Source organism: Scatophagus argus, chromosome 6, assembly GCF_020382885.2.
Source record: "Scatophagus argus isolate fScaArg1 chromosome 6, fScaArg1.pri, whole genome shotgun sequence".
Taxonomy (NCBI): domain Eukaryota; kingdom Metazoa; phylum Chordata; class Actinopteri; family Scatophagidae; genus Scatophagus; species Scatophagus argus.
The window spans coordinates 7,990,208-8,009,916 of NC_058498.1; the positions used below are offsets into that span (position 1 = coordinate 7,990,208).

General features: G+C 40.5%; 1 protein-coding gene across 4 annotated transcripts in view; it reads right to left on the reverse strand.

Moving 5' to 3' along the window:
* The window catches only part of LOC124060403 (homer protein homolog 3-like), a 42,173-nt gene that overhangs the window by 10,210 nt on the left and 12,254 nt on the right, over positions 1 to 19,709 (reverse strand). For all 4 annotated transcript variants that reach the window (XM_046391322.1, XM_046391324.1, XM_046391323.1 and 1 more), the window contains 5 exons: positions 15,838 to 15,994; positions 13,516 to 13,647; positions 12,995 to 13,102; positions 5,686 to 5,819; positions 2,174 to 2,330 (listed from right to left, as the gene is read on the reverse strand). In XM_046391322.1, the coding sequence (XP_046247278.1) occupies positions 2,174 to 2,330; positions 5,686 to 5,819; positions 12,995 to 13,102; positions 13,516 to 13,647; positions 15,838 to 15,994 (688 nt within the window). The remainder of the gene's footprint in view (positions 1 to 2,173; positions 2,331 to 5,685; positions 5,820 to 12,994; positions 13,103 to 13,515; positions 13,648 to 15,837; positions 15,995 to 19,709) is intronic.

Here is a 19,709-nt window from a genome sequence, read left to right on the forward strand (position 1 = left end):
TTCATACTACAGAAAGACCAGTACTACACTCGTTTCATCTTTATTTGACAATTAGTTTAAGTTTGATGCCCAGTGATCGAGATTTACTTATTTATTTCAAGATTTACTACTGTGACTTAGAGGTTTAATTCCACAATTGTCCAATTTCTAAGTCAAAGATTTATTGACTGTGGTATCAGCCAATAAGTCGGCTGTTGGCTTTTTTCCACTACAAGCTTTGGTTAATATATCAACCTCGTTTTTAATACATCATACATAACTAGACCTGGCAACAGACGCAATTTATTACTCAAATAAAAGTCAAACTAATGAAAACACCAAATATGAACAAAAACCTGTTCAAGTGTCCTACAGTCCAATACAAAATATAACCTATGTAAATATCGTGGCAGAAGCTACGAGTACGATGAGGGAGAGAAAGCCAGCCAACCTCTCTCCTCCTGCTCCCACCATGATTTATGTTCTTCCTCTATCTGGGGCAGAGAGGGAGGAGGGAGGCTGGGCAATATAGGGTGTCCTGTCCCAAAAAGAGAGGGAAAAAAAAAACCCGACAACAACATGACTGCCCCCTTCAACATCCCATTGCCAAACCCTGGAGGCCTGCTCCACTTCCAGCCACCTGGTTGACTTTGCTGCAGTGTGTGTGTGTGTGTGTATTTGGAGGGCAACATTCACCTGGACTTACAGGGTTAGATGAAATTACAACCTGAGCTAAAGATAAAGGGTCAGTTTTTCGTCACTGGTGGTAATAGCTTCACTGCGGTCCAGTTTCGGCAAAGGCTTAATTCTGTCTCACTGAAGGGGCCTTGTTCAGCCTGACCAAGGGCATAATTTTACTCTCTCTAAATTAAAGATGAAATGTCTGCGTCCTGGGCCTGCAATTATCACGGGAGCCTGTCAACAGAAGTATCCCAAGGAGGAGGGGCTGGATGAAAAATGCATCTGCAGTTTGGAAGAGACCAAGTCTGCTCTGGGGGGGTTTGTGTCTGATAGTTATACATGTATGAGTAAAATAAATAAATAAATCATGCTGTATTTTCACTTTGATTGAACTAAAGAGCCTATGAGTGTTTAGCTGTGTCTTAAATTAATCTACTCTACTATACATCGAGTTGATAATGCATGCATTGCAATCGATCCACTCTTTAAATATTTCTTTATGTTTAACAGGTTTGTTTTACAGTATTCAAACTGAAACTGAAAAGAACTACAGTGGAGCTGATGTGGATGCCCAAAATAAGAGACGTGACAAAATAGTTTATGGCGTGGCTTGTTTTGAAGAGATTTGCTGGAGGGCAAATTTCCTCCTTTGAGTGTGAAGTGACTGACGGGAAGCAGAGCATCACAAAAATGCAGCAATAAAACACAAACATATCTGTGGAGATTCTCAGTGACGAATAAAACACAAAGTTCATCCTGGTTTACTGAGGTGGACTCTGTGTAAGTTGTCATCTTTAAGATTTAACTCCTGGTATTGGCTTATATGATCCATTATATGAGTTAGCTCACACTTCACAGCGTTTTTTAGACAAATAAGTGAATTTCTCATCATTTTGTATGTCTTTAAATCACCACACAACGCTTTGGAAACTAAAGTGGTGAAATAGTAATGATACTTGTTTCTGATGCTGTAGGTGGTTGTTAAACTGATGAGCTAAACTGGTTCCCTAGTCAAGTCCATCTTACAGTCAAAATCCTGAATCTTTTTGAAGAAGGCCTTACAATCTTACAACAAATTATATCTATTTAGACCCCCAATTCTGATTAGAAAAATGCCCCGCAAGAAACCCCCACAAACCTCACACTTGTAGTACAATATTTTCAACTGCAGGTAACCGTAGCACAAAACTGATGCTTCACACTCACTAACCTAAAAAATGAGTTCAAACAAACAAACAAAAAAAACTGTGCACAAACAACTGAAGCCTACAGTATTTGGTAAGTGGTAACGATTTGATAAAATGATCTGATAAAGTTTCCTGAAAAAAAAAGAAAAGAAATGATCCTCTTATACTGGAAAGCTGGAGGTGAAGTATTGTTTGTGTGTCTCATAGTGACTTCAACCCAGTTGCAAACACTTAAAAAAAATGATGTGATGAGGCAACACTTCAAAGTGTCTCAGCAGACCCGCTTTACAAACTGCATTATGGTGTTCTTTATTATGAGGCGTCACCTGGTCTCGGAGGCGATCGGTCTCCTCCTGGTATTCAGCCAGCTGTTTCTTCCACTGCTCCACGCTGCTGTTGGCTTCCTGCAAGGCCGCCACCAGCTTGGCGTTGCTGTCCTGCAGGGTGAAGAGTTCAGCCTCCAGGTTTATTTCACACATGGACCTGAGGACAAGTCACAAAAAAAAGAGACCATTTATTTTCAGCTGGTGCTGAGCAGATAGCGCACAGCCAGTTTATCGGAGCGTTTTTGCTGCCGCCAAAAGCAGCGGTGGGAGTGAAACCAAAACAATGAACTTAAAGAAGGCAAAACACTCACTGTGGCGCTGAGAAGAGCGTCAGAGTCAGGTGATGATTTGTATTTATGAATGCAGCCATAAAGGGCTAATGCTGGTGGGTTGTGTCTGTCACAAAGGAGTTTTGCTAGTGAGGAAAATGCAGACGATAACTGAAGGGAAACTTGTAAATCATCCTGCACCAGCTGCTTGGAGAAATTTGAAAGACATTTATTTGATTTCAACGAGCCACAAGCCCATAAATTTTAATATTTACAGAGAAATCTGAGATAGAACTTAATGTCTTTCTGTAATAAAACTCGCAAAATATCCTTAAATGTGACTTTTTGTTACCCATTTTTCTTTTTGTTATTATTAATATTTTAAATATTCTGTCTCTTTTGTATCTTAATTCAGTCTTCATGTCCTTGAGAGGTGTACTTGTGTGTGTTTGTGCAAACACAGTGGCTTCTATTCTGTTTCTTACAACCACAGGCTACTATGGAAACAAAAATCCTGCACAGGTGTTATCTTACAATAACATGTGGGAGAAATGGATCAGGTCCTCTGCGCCTGTAAAAGGTCAGGATTCATTGCAGATATTTAATAAACTAGAGAGCTCTCACATGAGAGGATGTCTTTACCGTGACGAACAAACTAACGGCCTGGCAACCATAAAACTCCTCCCCATAGCAACAGGAGAGATGAGCCTGCATAGCTCCGTAACAGTTATAAAATCAAATTGTTGTGATAATAGGTTGTAAAGCAGCACAGTATGAGTATTTTTTGCTTCCCGGTCTCAGATGGAAGGTTGAGTGATCAATGATGGGCACCATGATGATGATAATTATGAGCTGCTACCACTGCAGAACAGGAGGTGGGAGGAGGTGTCCACCTGTTGTGTGATTTCTCCAGTCGGATGTCACTGTTTTCTTTGTGGTAAACTGTTGCTGCTGCTCTTCTCGTTTATGATTGCTGTCATGTTTCTAAGAGAAGAAAGTGAGTTTTTCCTACACATAAAAATGGAGAGTTATTTTCTCTGAGGGCAGCAGTCGTTCACTGCTGCAACAGTAACAGGTTGTGCTTCTTCACTATGAGTCAAGCACCAAATACCTTGCACCAGTGATACCCACTTTTGGTCCTGAAGAACCCCATTCTGCATCTGTCCTACTGACTCTTGATTGGCTGAACTACATCACAACAACTTATGTTTACAACCGTACGTGCACTGTTTTCTGTCCAGCCTGCTTTTTGCCATACCAAGTCAATTTCGTCTGTAAAAATCCAGTCTGACTGCACCCAAACATGTAGAACATGTGGTGCTTGAGGACCTTGGCCTTCTACACCTGATACATTTTTCTTCGTTAGACAAAAGCTGCCTGTGAAATGTCAACACCTTTCACGCGATGCCTCTGGTGATATTATCAGGGTAATTTTACAAGACTTAATGAATCTCTTGCAGGGCCAGCGAAGACATTATGACTTATTTTACAGGTGGGGAAAATGCTGAACATAAGACCACTGAAAGCGTGGAGAGTCAGCAGCTCGCCCCTGAAAGCAATAAGGAGGAGATCCTGTTGGTCTCTTATTTACCAACGCTGTCTTATCACAGGTAGGATCGGTTGCCAGCTTTAATGTAGCTAAGGCTCACCAGGGTCAATCTTTTTCAGTGCCTATCTCAGTGCCGTTGAGCAAAGCAGCCCACGTTCCCATCAATTTCGAGCGAACCCATTAAACGTACAACAAAAAAAGATTGCACTGATTTACTGCAAGCTTTGTTCTGTTATTAGATGTGTTTTTATCCAAAAAACACTACCTAATGGTAATAAGAAGATGAATGGCCTTCCCCATCCTATGTTTCAAACCTGTACATAATGACTGGAATGTTAGAAATTAGGTGCGCAAACTGGAAGGAAACCTGCTCCATGCTGGTGGAAAACGTATCAGTAGTCTTCACGACAGGTAGGCAGAGTGCACCTTTAATTTGTTCATGACAAATCTTTCCAGTTTCCAAAATATTTTTCATTTTCTCTCTGATTTCAGTGAGAAGCCGCTCAGTTTTGGTGTGGGTAGCAGCTCGGCTCGCCGGATGGATCACAGTATGCACTGTTTGTGGAATAAATCCACAAACAGCACGTACTGCTGCTGTGAGGCCGATTCCCTGCGCAGAGCAGGTCACGTTTTCAGTTTTGTTAGCTCGAAGGATATCTCAAAAACCAGTGAGCAGCATTCACTGAATTTTGGTGACAAACAGGAAAAAAAGTGATTTGTTTATGGTGTGGATCCTGTTTTTTTTGTTTTGTTTTGTTTTAGGACTTTTACAATTCAACTATCTGGAATGGAATTTTTTGAGAATTTTTTTTCCTGATGTATGATAACCACCTGAAAGAAACAATTCTGTATTGTGATGTAGATTAGCACTTTCTAAACGTTTAAAATAGGAAATGCAGATCACTGTGAGTCACTCTTTAAATGCCTTAACTGTTTTAATGGTTTGTAATCCTTGTTTCCTCTAGTTCCTTGAACAGAGGACAGGCATTTAGCTGCTCCATTCACTGCAGTGAGCTTCACAAAGTGCTCTGAGCTTTTACATCTGCTCACACCGGAGGATTACAACATTTATAGTAAACTCTCTATAATCTAACGACGGATCTAATTTCCATTTCTGTTACCCCCCTCAACACAAACACATCTGCTGTCCTCTCTGCTCTTTGATTTTAATGTGTACTTAATGTCTCTCTGTGTTTTGTGTATTATTACAGACAATTATTACAAGCACAATAGTTTTTATGCTGCATGTGCTGAGGCAAGCCAAATGTTCTTTCATAAACGTCAGAAGCTCTGTGTGTGTGTGTGTGTGTGTGTGTGTGTACATTTTCCCTGCATGCTGTCTCACTGCCTTACGTCATCAAATAAATACCCGAAATGAAAAACAAATTGAGCATGCTGACTAATAAATACACTAATGAAACATTGATTACAGCATTAGAGCTTTCATTAAAAGCTCATTTTACATCGACACAGAAGCAGGACTTTATGACAACGGACAATGACCCTTGTGGAGGAAATGCAGATCACACTGAACATAACACACAATGTAGAGTGACCTACAGATGGCCTCTGACCTCCAGCTAATGTGTCATGAGTTTCCTCCTTCTGACGGGGGGGGATATGACAATACGAGATGTGAGGTATTGACTTCCTGTTAAAGTAAAATAAAGAAATAAATAAACAAATTGCATTACCCTTCTGACAACATCTTTTTCACCCTCTCTTTCTCCACCGTCAGCTCCACCTCGGCGCTCTTGCTGCGAAACAGCTTCTCCTCGCCCGGCCCGTTGACTGTGAGCAGCGGTGGAGAATGACGGTCTTCCGATAACTATGACAACAGAAAGAGGACATGAGCTCTGATATGAGGATGAAATGAAGTCAGCAGCAGCAGCTCTGTTAACATGGCAGCCATTCCCTACTGTACCGGCCCCCAGCCTGTTACCAGGAAACCAACGGAAAACAAAAGGTTAGATACACCAGAACCTTTTCCGTAAGTGTTAAATGTTTCTTGGAGATGTTTGGGATTGTAAACCCTAATCAATGACACTGCAGTAACTGCAATTAGGAGACAGGAGTCATCTAATGGAAAGCGGCAGTTTAGAGGACCAGAGCACTTGTCTGGAGGTGATGCTCTGAATAATAATAAACATTCCTACACACCCATATACAAACATTACTGACTGTGGATGTAACAGTGTTAATGCAAGATTAAGCAACATTAATTATATTTTGGATCAGGATCTGGTTCAGGTTTGAACCACATCCAGACCTGTCATCTGAACAAAATGGACAAAACAGGAACAGGAGCAGAAGGACAGGACAGCACTCAACCCGTCAGCGCTTGATATGTCCCATCGGGGCTCCTGTAAACAGGCTCCACGAGGAGCCATGCGTGGAGGTCAGCTGCCTGCTCTTCACTGCATTACATTCCTGTCAACCTAATTTATTTTTATAATGGAAATTAATGTAAAATGTAAAAATAAAGATAAGCTGTAGTTTGTTCATCGTAAATTGACTTTAAAATTTTCATCTGGCCATTTTAAGGACTTCTTGTGCTGTCTTACAAGCTGAGCTTCACCCGTCATATCTCATTCCTGTATTGTGATGGATATGTTGTCTAATTTTGTTTCTGTTCAATCAAATTTTACAAGTCTAATTTTCTAATTTTTTGTTGTAGTTGGTAATTTGTGGCCAGTTTAGTTGAGCTCTAGGTTTTCTCCTGAACACATTTTAACCAATAAGCTAACTTGCATGTAATAATAATACAATAATATACAGAGAAACAGATGCAAATATCTGTTTTTACTGGGAGCAAAATAACCGATTGCTGGTCCATCCAACTGCTTATCGTGCTTCTACATACTGTTGGCTTGAAGATCCTCAAGCTAGAGATCAGTGTTTTGGAACAGAGATCAGGGCGACAAATAAGACAGTTTTGCCTCACAGTAACCTTTCTTTTATTTTTTAAAAAATTACAAATTTGTTAATTTATTACACCTTAAGTTTGAATAGATCATCAGCCATGAAACAACAAGAAGGTTCAATTTGGACATTAAATGGTTGTAATATAAAATTCAGCAGTTTATAAATCTACTTTCTGACCTCGTTAGGAGTTGGCCAAAATAAAGGTTAAAACTGTAAGCTGAATGGCGATACAGAACATGAGCCATTCATCAAGACACTTTGAATATGACATTACAGCAAGCAGATGGCTCGACTCCAGCCTGGCACAGTCGAGTCTAAACAATCTGCTTCGATATTTTCCTTGCCTGCTGCCCAGAACTGGGTTCATGCCTCCTTTCACGCAGTTTTGTGAACCCATTTGCCTCAGTTTTAGACTGTGAGCTAAAACACAGCTCAGTCTCCTTCTTAAAAGCATGCAGATGAATTAGCTTGGGCACGTTTTTGTCTCCTCCTGTCTTATTCCCTCTGTGTAGAAAACCAAACCTGAACTTGTCAACGACCAAGAGCCTCACTGAAGGATTACAACCCTGCACTTACTGTAGAAAAAGCTTGTATTATTAATTTGAGCAAGCCTGACTGTATTCCCCTGAGGACAGTGTTTTATTATCTATAGCTCAGCAGCTCTCTAACTGTCCTCATGGCTGAATGTGGAGATAAAACACACAGTGGACTCATGTGGATGAGCACCGTGTCCAGAGGAAGGAACTGGAGAGCAGGCGAAATCAAAGCTAGGACAACTCCAGTCCGGCCCCAAAGCCAACGGATCGTCTGTGCGTAACCCTGAATAATTCATACTGCCGATCATGTTTAAGTCATAAATGGGATTGCAAATTCATAGCAGTTTTTCAGTATGTTGTTCACCAACAGGCTGAGTGGAAACAAGGCAGCGACACAAGAGCACAAACCCATAAATGACCAAGGACTAATTGGCAAAGTTCAGAGGACCCGCAAAGAATTTTCTGTGTGTTATCCGTCCTCATGGGATATTTCATGATATCCGTGTGTGATATCAGTGAGCAGAAAACTCAAATTACACTTACTTAATGCACTTGCATGTTGCTATATTTATATACAAATACAAATACATTTATATATTTATATACACCTTAGACCAAACGTACAGATTAAATCACATTTCGTGTTGCCTTTGTTAACAAAGCTTTTACTCCTCTGTAGCAAACGCCAGCTGTGCACTGAAGCTAAATTTACTCTGGAATCAACTTTGATCAGACTCCAGATGAATTATTGAGCACGATAGTCCATGAAACACTAAGATGCATGGCTGTGAACGCGGCAGCCCCTTAGACAAAGGACGATGGTTGTGTTTGGGTGGAGCTCTTTCTGATTGTGATTTGGAGTGACAGAGAAACAGAAGAATTACTTGCAAGATAATTAAAACAAAGGCATTCTTTTTTTTTAAGGCTAAACATACATCCATCGTGTAGCCAGTTCATTTATTAAACATTTTAGGGGATCCTGAATGGAGACTTCCTGTAATCAATGTAATTCCAGATGCATTTTAAATATTAAATGTCTTTCCTGAGAGCTTTCATTGTGACGTCTCTGCAACACTACTCATCCTAAGCACATCTATACTGTTTACTTATTTATCCAAGCATCAGTCCATTGGCTCCCTTAGCTTTATAAAGCTCCTGTTTCTACACCATGCGTTTCACTGAGACTCCACAAACCCACTTTATTTATTCATGTGTCCATGCATCAGAGGCACATGCTTAAGTTTCCCTTGGTGCAACTGTCCTCCTGACTAAACAACACACACACCCACACACACACACACACACACAACACTTCTTCTTAGCTGGTTTTAATGCCAAGTCTGTGCTTTAAAATATGGATGACTGGCATTTCTGTTTGCCTCTCCGTCTGCCTCTGCACAGATACCATGTATAGGACGATGAAAAGAAGAGCTCCAATCAGCAGGCACAAATAAACGGCAGCTGTTGACTGTCAGAGGAGGGGAAACAGCTTCTGTATCCTGCTGTGTTTACACTGCTGTTCAGATGATTTATGGACAAAGATGTTACTTTTTCCACACCTTTTCTGTGTGCATTTGTTTATCTTTACAGCATAGTTCAATGATTCTGAGAAAAGCTAAGGAACATGTAAGATGAGCATGTAAGATGTAAGAGTCCCTCTTCATTACACGTTCATACCCTCGTGCTCCAAATGTGTTTGTTCCAAATGAATTTAAACTCAACCATAATAAATGCTGTTAATTGTATATAGACTAACTGGATCAATGATTTTCAGGAGAAAGTTGTGACAGAGTGCAGTTCTCAACTCTGCAATCCGCCAGAAGTTTAAACGACGTTTAAACCTGTTATCCACTACTTAAAGCAACAATTTGACTTCTCTTCTCATTTGCTCACTTTGTTTTTCACCTGGTTCTTTTAACACCTGGTGTTAAAAGAACAGCTTGATACCCACACAAGAAGGATACTTTAAAAATATATTTATATATCACGCAACATTTTCAAGAAAAAGGTTGGTTCTGGTTTTGTGAATGATAAAACAGAAGAGATTTGGGACCTAATTAAGTCTTACTTGCCTGTAATGCCCTGTTGGGTGTATCTTCTGCAAATATTAATATTTCAGCGGTGCTATTTGCATTTTATGATTCTATTTATCCTTCCCACTGGGGCACCAGTACTAAAACCCCTAAATGAAACATCTACTAAAAAACAAATATATTTTAGAAGTGGTATTTTATTGCACAGTAATGTTTCCTGCCTTTGTACTTCACCTCAGTCCTCCGTACTGCCTGTTATCTCACTGAACTTCAGCATCTCCTCCATCTGATCTCTGAGCTCTGCAAACAGGCCCGAAAGCTGAAGCTTTACTGCATGCAGATCCCCTGCTGCCATCCGCATATCAGAGGCAGAATATGTGCTTTGTAAAGCCCAAGGCTGCTTGGATACAGTACAGCTCTGCAATACAGTAGATGGTTACTGACCAGCTGAATATGACGCAAGAACTCCTGCATGAGTGAAGAGGAAAATAAAACAAGCAGTGTATAAACCGACATTTTCACTACGATTATAAGTTTGTCATAATGTAGGATTTGCATATTTGGCTGCATGTGTGTGTGTGTGTGTGCTGTATGTTTCCCGTATTATTACCTCCCTCATCTTCTAGCTAGAAAGACTTATTTCTATGGATGTTTGTGTGCACTGAGCCTGTGTTTCTTTAAACACTCTACACATTTTGGGATATAAAAGTGTTACTGGAGCTCTTGACTGGCATTGTAGCCACACTGGGGCAGCCATCAGTACTTGGCTGTGGTTCACTCACACAGTAACCCGTCATGCTCACACTCCATAGCAGCTTTGATTGGGTATTATTACTACATTAACACAGGCTGAGACAGTCAGCAGTATGGTGTTTTACAACGGGCAGTGGGAATCAGAAGATGTGATAACAACCCCAACAACACCTCTGTGCTTACTGCCGAACACAAAATCAATGACTGCCGTCTTGTCTGGAAATCAGAAGCAGGCTGCTAGCACAGGTAGCGTCTGACCTTGCAGATCTATCCAGGTGATGTTTCTGTGTGTGTGTGTTTGATTAATTAATTCAGTATGTATATGGATGATCACGTGTCTGTGTGTTCAGTATTTTTTTTTTTTGTTTGTTTTCTCCAAAGGCGGACCCAACGGGCAAAATGGTCTCTGGTCACTATGGTAACAGGATGCGACACCACTGCTTTTTGTTCAGTGAGTGACCTCCGACCCCAGTGTGTGCAGCTTGACTCTGCACTTCACACCGACATGCTGAAGGCATAAATTCAGCTGTTTTGGTCTTAGTCTTAAAAATGAACTCCATCACTATTTAGAACAGTGTGTTGGTATACTGTGCAGGCTGTGGCATCCTGCAGAAACTCCTGCCTGCCAAAGCAGAGGCATGCGGGGCAAGAAATTCATTTCACACACATGTACTGCTGGCACGAACTGCACTATCAACACACAGCAGATGTTGTCCATCCTTTACAGCTCCTCGAAGGAAGCACTTCTCTCTTCTTGGCCTTTGTCTTGTTTTTTTTCCATTTGGATTTTCTGCTGTTGGTTTTTCACACTTGCATTTTTATATTTCTTTCACTATAAATCACTTTTTAACAATGTGAATTTAAAAAAATCCTCTGGCCTCAATGAAAACACTATTTAATACAACTGGGCCATTAAATGTCAGCCAGTCAGATGAAATATTGTTCAATTTGTGCACTGGACTTCTTGTGCTGTTGACCTTCTTGATATTGATGCTCTGTTTTGTCGTATGCAGGAGTTTTTGTTTTTTCTCTGTGCTTAAGCAGGACAGACCATCAGCTCTTATCTGAGTGTCTCTGAGCCGAGGTCGAGGTTGGCAGCGTGACTCTGCAGTCTCTCAGACCTGCTGAGTGGCTCTTTGTTAGGAGATATACACACACACACACACACACACACAGACAAACACACACGCACGTTAGTCAGTTTTGAATCTATGCTACAACAACACACTCTTATTGGTAATACTTGTCAAAACTCACTAATAAACATAAAGAGCTTCCTGAAAGTTAGCATGTGTTTCCTCCCCATTTGTACGATTACGTCCCAGCCACCCAAACAGGGGAAGCACTTGTTGATAAAAAGCTGCTCCTCACTTGTGTTAAAAAAAAAGGAAAAAAAAAGTAGAAGACAAAAATTTTCCGCTGGAGGCAAACTTTCATTTCTCCAACTAAACCTCAGAGCTATCAAGTCCACCAAGAAATCACAGACATTGGCAGGATAAAAGCTGGTCATTGTCCTTTCAGCAGGAGCCAGATTCCCCTCAATTATAGATGATTCAGCTCCATCCCCCTCCCTCCCCCTTCCCTCCCTCCTTCTCTTTTTCCCTTCTTTCCCTTCCACTTTCCTGATCCCTCATTCTTCTTTTCATTCCTGATCATTACTGGCCCTTCAAACACCTTCAGCGCCGGCGTCTCTTTCTGCTCCCCATCTCCATTTGTCATGCATGAAATCTTTTAATGGAGTTAACCAATGGGAGAATAATGGAGCAGCCAGATGGGGATCCATCCAATCCCTCATGATTCTGTATATGTTTAAAATAGAAACAAAGGCTTGGAGTTCGGTGGGATATTACTGCTCTGCTCTGTCTCTGCGTTGGCCTGGGGGCTTACAAAGACCATCGTGTCTCCTCAAGGTCACAGGTTCAGTTCCTACAAGCTGAACCTGGTGTCTTAAAAGCCACATCCACATATGAAATCCATTATAGAAAGTTTTTCACATGTTAAAAATGATATCTCCTCTCAAGCTCTTTTAGTGTTGATTCACACTAATATAACAAGCTCTGGGAACTGAAAGTTTCTATTGTTAGACTAACCGAATCGGCTCTGGTGATTTTTATTTCGTTTCAGTCGAGTTTGAATGAAGTGTGTTGTAAAATGAGTTAACAAGAACTCATCATGAAACTCATCTTACAGGTCGGTAACAGCAAGACATTGGAATTCAGAAGGTATACAGTTGTATGTTTGTTTAAGAAAGGAAGCAGGTGTAGGAATATTTCTTTTCTCTGCATTGTGAGAGATTATTTTTATTCAATCTGTCTTTACAGAAAATAATCCAAAGCATACTAACACCACATGAGGGAAATACTGTTAACTCACTGCTGAGTCCAACAGGGCACAACATGTCACTGTGGACGTTTAATAGAAGGTAGATTTGATTTTTAGGCAGAAATTCAATAATCAAAAAATAATCCAAAGCACTTTGAACAGATTTCAGAATTTTCTAATTTCTTGTTTCATGAGGTGATTTACTGCAAAGCTGTAGTCAACATATCAAACATATCATATATTACAATGTAAAGGTTTCCTTATTATTCACTTATTTCGTCTGATTAGAATAGCATTTGTGGAGCATCACTGACTGACCTCTTTGACTGTTGTTTGATCAGTCTGTCAAAGTTTCCACTTTCTACCTGGAAAATGCTCTGATCAGTCAAAATAACTAAGAAAACTTCAAGAGCTTTAAGAAAGCAGTGCTTTACCTCTGGAGCTGCAATGCTGAGTGCAGGGTTGGCCAGTTCAAACCTCTCCTGAGATTTCTCTCTGGCCAGACGGGCGGCTTCTTTCACCTCCTTAAACTGCTCTGCAAACTGCAGGAGGAGGGGGAGGAGTCAAACACACCTCATGCTTAAATCACAGGTTTAAATGTTCCTTTGGCACATGAACATGACAATGTAAGATCATCAAAAAAACTCTGTGTACTCCGTATTTATATAATGAAAATATAAATCAAGGTGAAGAAAGGAGAAAATGTATTTCAGCATGTTCACTGGAGATGTTTTGTGTACATGTTTAAATACAATGCAGCTGCATCAGACAGAGACTGGATAAAAGATGTGCTAGGATGAATAGAAAAAGGGTCCTTGATCATCGCTGTGCTCTCGTGCTCACACGGCCCCTCTTTTTAAGCTTATCTTCTCTTTCTAATGTCTAATAAATGAAAGACTCTTTGAAGTATTCTTTTTTGAATGTTGCCAAGGTGTGAGCGCGAGCAGCTTTTTACCTGCTGCAGCTGCTGCTCCGTGGAGAAGCCCAGGCCATAGACGGTGTTGGCCCGACTGTCTGCCCACTGGCCAAACTTCTGGGAAGTTTTGGTGAAGGTCATGTTGGGGGTGATGGTGCTGTTAATGATGGCCTGGCACCACAGAGAATGAAAGTAAGACATAACATGAACAAAATGGTAGATAAATGAGCGCAGTAGGAAAAGTGGGACATTCTTGTGAAGAATAATATGATCCTGCGCAGACATAGTGGAGATATTAAACACGTTGAACACTAAATATAGGGGATCGACACAAATATAAATCTGAGATAGAGTTTAGAGAGAAACAAAAAATAAAAGAAAAGTATGGATATTTGTTCATCAAGACACATTTATCATTCATATTACATATAATTTGATTTTCTCAAAGAGAGTGTTATTTTCTTCCCCAACACTATTCACAGCCGTATTTTCACTTTACAAATTTCTTCCTGAGCAGAATTTAAAACAACACGTACAAGAGCTGCTATGAAGGCTCATCAATTCCAATTCGAGATAACGAGGTGGCGTTCAGGACTTGCATGGACTTCTATGCGTCTAGCAAGATACGTGTCGCCAAGAGCTCGTTTTCAATAGAAGGTCATGTTCACGAAAAAGAGAATTCACAATATCCATAACCAACAAGAAGGACAAGATGTCCTCCACATGTGTTAAAGCATATTAAAAAATATATACAGTATACACTGCGAGTATAATCACACATTAAAATCCTTAAAATGTCACCTATTATAGTGTCAGACGCTGCATCATCCTATACACTGAAGCTCAAACATCCGACTGTAGGAGGAAGATGAAAAACACATTTGTAATTGGAGGGGCTCATTGTTTTGTTTTTATTTGTATGTTCCCGAGAGGCCAACGATTCACGGTGCCATGTTGCTCGCAATCCTGTGGTTTTCTTTATGCTCAATATAGTTAACGACATGGCAACACTAATACCACAAGTCAAATTTAGATCATGTAGTCTTCAGAACATGGAGACTTTGCAGCTGTGACTCTTACGGTTAAAGACAAAAAAAGAACAACAACAACATAATGGAGATCTACTGGAGAACCGTACATGTAAATAAAAACAAAATACCTCACAAGTGGAGGGGTGCGCTACCAAGTGAAATGAACAAGTCAGCCTGGGTTTTCAATGTCACGAAGGTGGCTGTCTTCTAACCTCATAAGATCGCCATGGTAACTGGTTGGCCAACCAGGTCCGGAGGAGGTTCAAAGTTTCAAATTAAAGTAGCTGTAAACAGTACTGCCCTTTAATCAGGTCTTTTCCTGAACATATTCGTTAATATAAATTTTCAGCAGAGGGATGTTATTCTTGGTACAACCCTCAGAGAAAGAGCTTGGTGTAAAAGCTTTTTGTTGTGTGATCTGTTCAGTAACACTCCCATGTGAATGGTCTGATAAGGAGGAGGATTTACTGCCAAATGTAGTTTTCTTTGGTCTCTCCTCCAAAAGCCTCAAGTCTCGGGGCGATAAGTCGGCACAACTGGCTGATAACTGCAAACCACTGGTTTTCATTTCGGTGCTAACTAGATATGCTGTTAGCCTTGGGACTCAGGTGCTTCACTATTATAGCTGATTACCCATATGGGTGTGTTACAAATATTCTGCTGACAATGTACTACTCTGACTAATGAATTCCCACCCATAACAGCCCCAGCCAAGTGGAAACCAGATTTCCTTTGATTTAAAGAAACTCAGGATAGGGTGCACAAATTGGGTAAAAAAAACAAGTAAAAAAACAACTTCAGAGATTTGATGCGACACAAATAAATTCCCTTCACCTTTGTAATACTAACACCACATGAAGGAAATACTATTAACTCACTGCTGAGTCCAACAGGGCGCGACATGTCACTTGGGACGTTAAATAGAATGTAGATTTGATTTTTAGACAGAAATACCAAGTACAAAAATCTGTTTTGTTTTATAGACCGCTTTAGAACCAGTCAGTGCTGATAAAGATGTGTTTTGAAAATGTGGTTTAAAGAACGACTGGTTGGCCAACTTGTTCATGTTTCTCATCTTAAACAAGCAGGATTATTTGTTTTTGTGTCTCGGCTCGAAGACGATCACTTCAACAACTCCACACTGATCTGTTTCTGACCAGTGAAACGTTTGCATCCTCACTACTTTGACACCAACTGACATTTCTGAACCGGTGACCTGCTCATCCACTATCAAAAACATTCACGACCAAGTTCAAATCTTTGCGACTGTGCGTGATGTGAGCATTTATGCAGGTGCATCAGTGCAGCAGTAATCGCGGCGGGCTCCCACCTTAGTGCCGCCCACGCTGATGATCCGGTAGACGCTGCGGCTGGCATCGTAGAAGAAGGACACGGTGACCGCATGTTTGCTGGCCGGCAGCCAGTTGCGTTTGGTGGCCGGGTCGATCTGGAAGACATGAGCTCTGGTGCTGAAGATGGGCTGCTCCCTTCGAAACACACGACAACGAAACAGAACATATTAACCCAACGTCACTGGTGATTTACAAAACACTGCTGCATATATTCAGGCAGGTGGGTCTGCTGTAGTCTCTGTAGAGGAGGGGTTTTCAGTTATGTGTGTTAAAGCTGCTACACATCTATGTGTGTCATTGGTTGTTAGCTGGCCAGTGTTTCTGTATTAAAAGATATTTTAATAGATTGCATCTGCATCTAGAGTCAATAAACAACATAAATGACACATTTCAGCTGTGGGATGAACAGACACCAGACAGCAGTTAGAGAATGACAAAAACGTCAAAGCACACACACTAGTGCACAAATATACACACAAATGCTGCATGAATGAGATTTCACACACTGATAAATATCTCCACATATCCTGTTTTGTATCCGTGTCTAGCTGAGATCTGGCATTTTAAAAAACGACAGTCACGTGCTTTTTAAATGTGATTTCTGAATCATTTCCTGTGTTATTTAAAAGTCAGGGGGGGGAAAAAAACAGAAATTTTATCTACTTTCAGCTACATTCAGCATGGCAATAATATACAAAATGTGTTTATAGGTGTGGTAAAATCCACAGTGTGGCATCAGTATCATCTTTTGGGAATATTTTATTAAATTATCTTAGCATTTAGTCAAGTTTCAGTAACAGATTCAAAAGGTTAGTTTTAACATTATTTTGTAGCTAAGAGGAGAAACAAATATAAATAAAATAAAAATTCCAAATACCGAAGAGTTGGCTTTTGTGTTTTGTTCTGTGTGTAAGAGAAGCCATGGCTGTCTTTGGTGTGTATACGGTGATGACTTATTTTAACTTTAAGAAAACAGAAACCTGATTTATTTTACACAAGACTGACAGAGCAAATGAAACTGTGAGCGTTACAAACATACCTTCTGGAGTGCACCTCATTTGTTTAAATGCCATTAATCATTCTGTTTTCTGTTTTCGTTTTCTGTCTGCCTGTCATTTGTCACTCAGCTGAGGTGAAATATTACTTGTTAGAACAAACCTGTCCTCACTGAGCCAGTTTCTCTGTGGAGAAACTCGCCTCACAGACTCTGAACATGAAGATAAGCAAACATTTTCCACACTCTTTAGTCAAATGCAAGCTGAAGTGGTTGGTTCAAATGACAAAATAAAATATTTTACCTGTAGATGGAATTATTGTGGTGTCATTTGCAGGGATTTGAGACATGTGTTACTGAGATTTACTGGATGAAATTGTTGGAAATTTTCACTTATCTCTCTTTTATTGACATGGTGGCAGATACTTGAAAATCTCCAAACTATGCAATTATGCTTTTACAAATTCTTGTCAGTGAGCTTTCAAATGCTAATGTGCAGACTGAGAAGACCTCATCATTCGTTCTCTCAAGTCTTTTGTCATCAGTATACGTCCATAACGACTGCGCTGTTTGTTGTTTTGTGTGTATACTATTTTTGGATGGTTTGAACATTTCAGTTAATTGGCTTTCATGTGCAGCTTTAAAAATGCATTCAGTCATCCTCATGAGCCTTGCATTACTTTCACATGACAGAGAAGTGGAAATATCACGCCAACATTAACACACCGAGCAAAGACGAAAGGCTATTGCACCTGTAGCCATTGTTGAAATGAACTGAATATAATTTTTGTTCGTCTAGCTGGACCTTGTTTGGCACTTTGGGGCTCCACTCCTCCACCGAGTATGCAGTGATGGTACATGCTGACACAAACAGAGACAAAAATCAAAGTTTCCAAATATGACTGCGTTTTTCAAGGACCTCAGGGTCACTGAAGCTCTCCTGATGTAATGAGGCTTGCGGTGCAAATGGAGCTGAAGATTTGCTAACCGCTAGCAGTCCAATTAGCCATCCTGCTCCCTTTGAAGAACTACACACTCGATGTGGAGACTAACTGTGGCTCACAGGACGATGAGCGACTACGTAGGCACTTTAGCGGATTCATGCAACGTTACACGGCTAATAGAGTTTGCATAATGTTAATGCATGCAATGAGCCATCCCCATCGCAAGTCAATTATACACTGACATTAATTAGGATAATGTGTGCTGGGAGAAGCCCAGTTCTTTGTCTAAGCAAAAGAAATAATCATTTATATAGGTCATCCCTGCATACATGAAGCATTGTTCCCACTGGATTTGGTTGGAATTACTTTTCATTTGCATACAAACAATAGTTGTTATTGTTCCAACAGAGACCACTGAAGCTACAGTTGACAATACACAATAGCAGCACAGCCAAGAAAGCAGATTCGAGTCCTGGATGGCAGCAGTCAGAGATACAATAAATCACTCACTGATCGAAAGTTACACGAGGCGACTATTCAGTCTCACGTGTGTGGCTTGGCTCTTAAAATTTGACTAACTGGTTTTGTTTTGATGACTACCATTCAAATGTCTCAGAGGAGTTAAAGAAGTACTGCTTTTGTAAGACTCCAGCACAGGAAACGAGAAATTTTTAGAGTTAAATTGGGGCACACGGGAAGTTATTTAATAAAATCTGACTGACCTTTGAGTTCAAGGTACTTTAGTTCTGCAGTAACTGTGTTGTTACTGAAAGTCCATTTTTCCTGCTAGTTGCTCAGAGTTGCTTTAAAGCGACCAGAGCTCTGTCTATGTGTGTTTTCACAGCCGATATTTTGACATGTTTAACAGGAAAGGTGTAATCAATAACATTAACCAGTTCCAGCATCCTGCCACTGTGTTTTACTGGCCCTGTCATGGCTAACCAGGACGCTCAAATGGAATGAAGTCATCAGGGTTTTTATTTCCACCTGTGCTTTACCCTCTATAATAAGGCAAAATGTCTGCCAATAAAATGATGTAAAAGATCAGCGGCGAGCACAACCTCCAACAGGGAGGCGTTCAGTGCTGCCAAATTGCTCTGTTTTAAACGTAAATGGCACAGTAATTAACGTCCTGCTGCGACAATGCAATGTATGCTGTTACAGCAGTGAAATGATACAGTAATGAATGAATGAATTAAGTATTTTTACTGCTCTGGGAAGTATTAGGGCATGTCCCAGCTTCATTTCAAAGTAATGTGTGCAAATGTTTTCTTACCAAACAAAGCACTGATATGTGATGGTAAACGTCCAGCTCTGCAAGCTTGTGGTCTTAATGCTTTGGCTAGAAACTCATTAATTTGCCCCACTGCAGAACTGAAATCTAGCATCTAAGAAAAATAAAGTTGCAATCAAAAAGTCACAAATTTAGCCTAAAGAGTCAGGATCGCTTGACCAGAAAAGTTATGCCATCTTTGGGAACCATCAGCCTTACATGTTTTGTGCACATTTATGACCGTATGCTCAAGGGCCTCTCGTGACTTCACAATTTTTTGAAACAAATCGCCATTGACTGGCGACTCTTCACCCCTCTCAACCAGCCAGTAGGGGATGCAAGTGATCAGCATCTGCTTCAGTTTGGAATCCTGTTTCCACTATATGCATGTCTCCGCTTCATTCCCATACTGTCATGCATTCAAGCTGGACACACATCCTGCACTTCCAGTTCCCCATCCTCATGCCCCCCCAAAAAAACACACACACACACACACCTACAGAGTGCACTCTTCTACCTGAAACCCAATTATGGCTACAGGAAATGTTTGTACAAGAAAAAGTTCACTTTGCACCCTGACAAAGACAATAACGCTGTTACCGACAGGGCGTCTGTATGGAGACATGAATGCTGATTCCA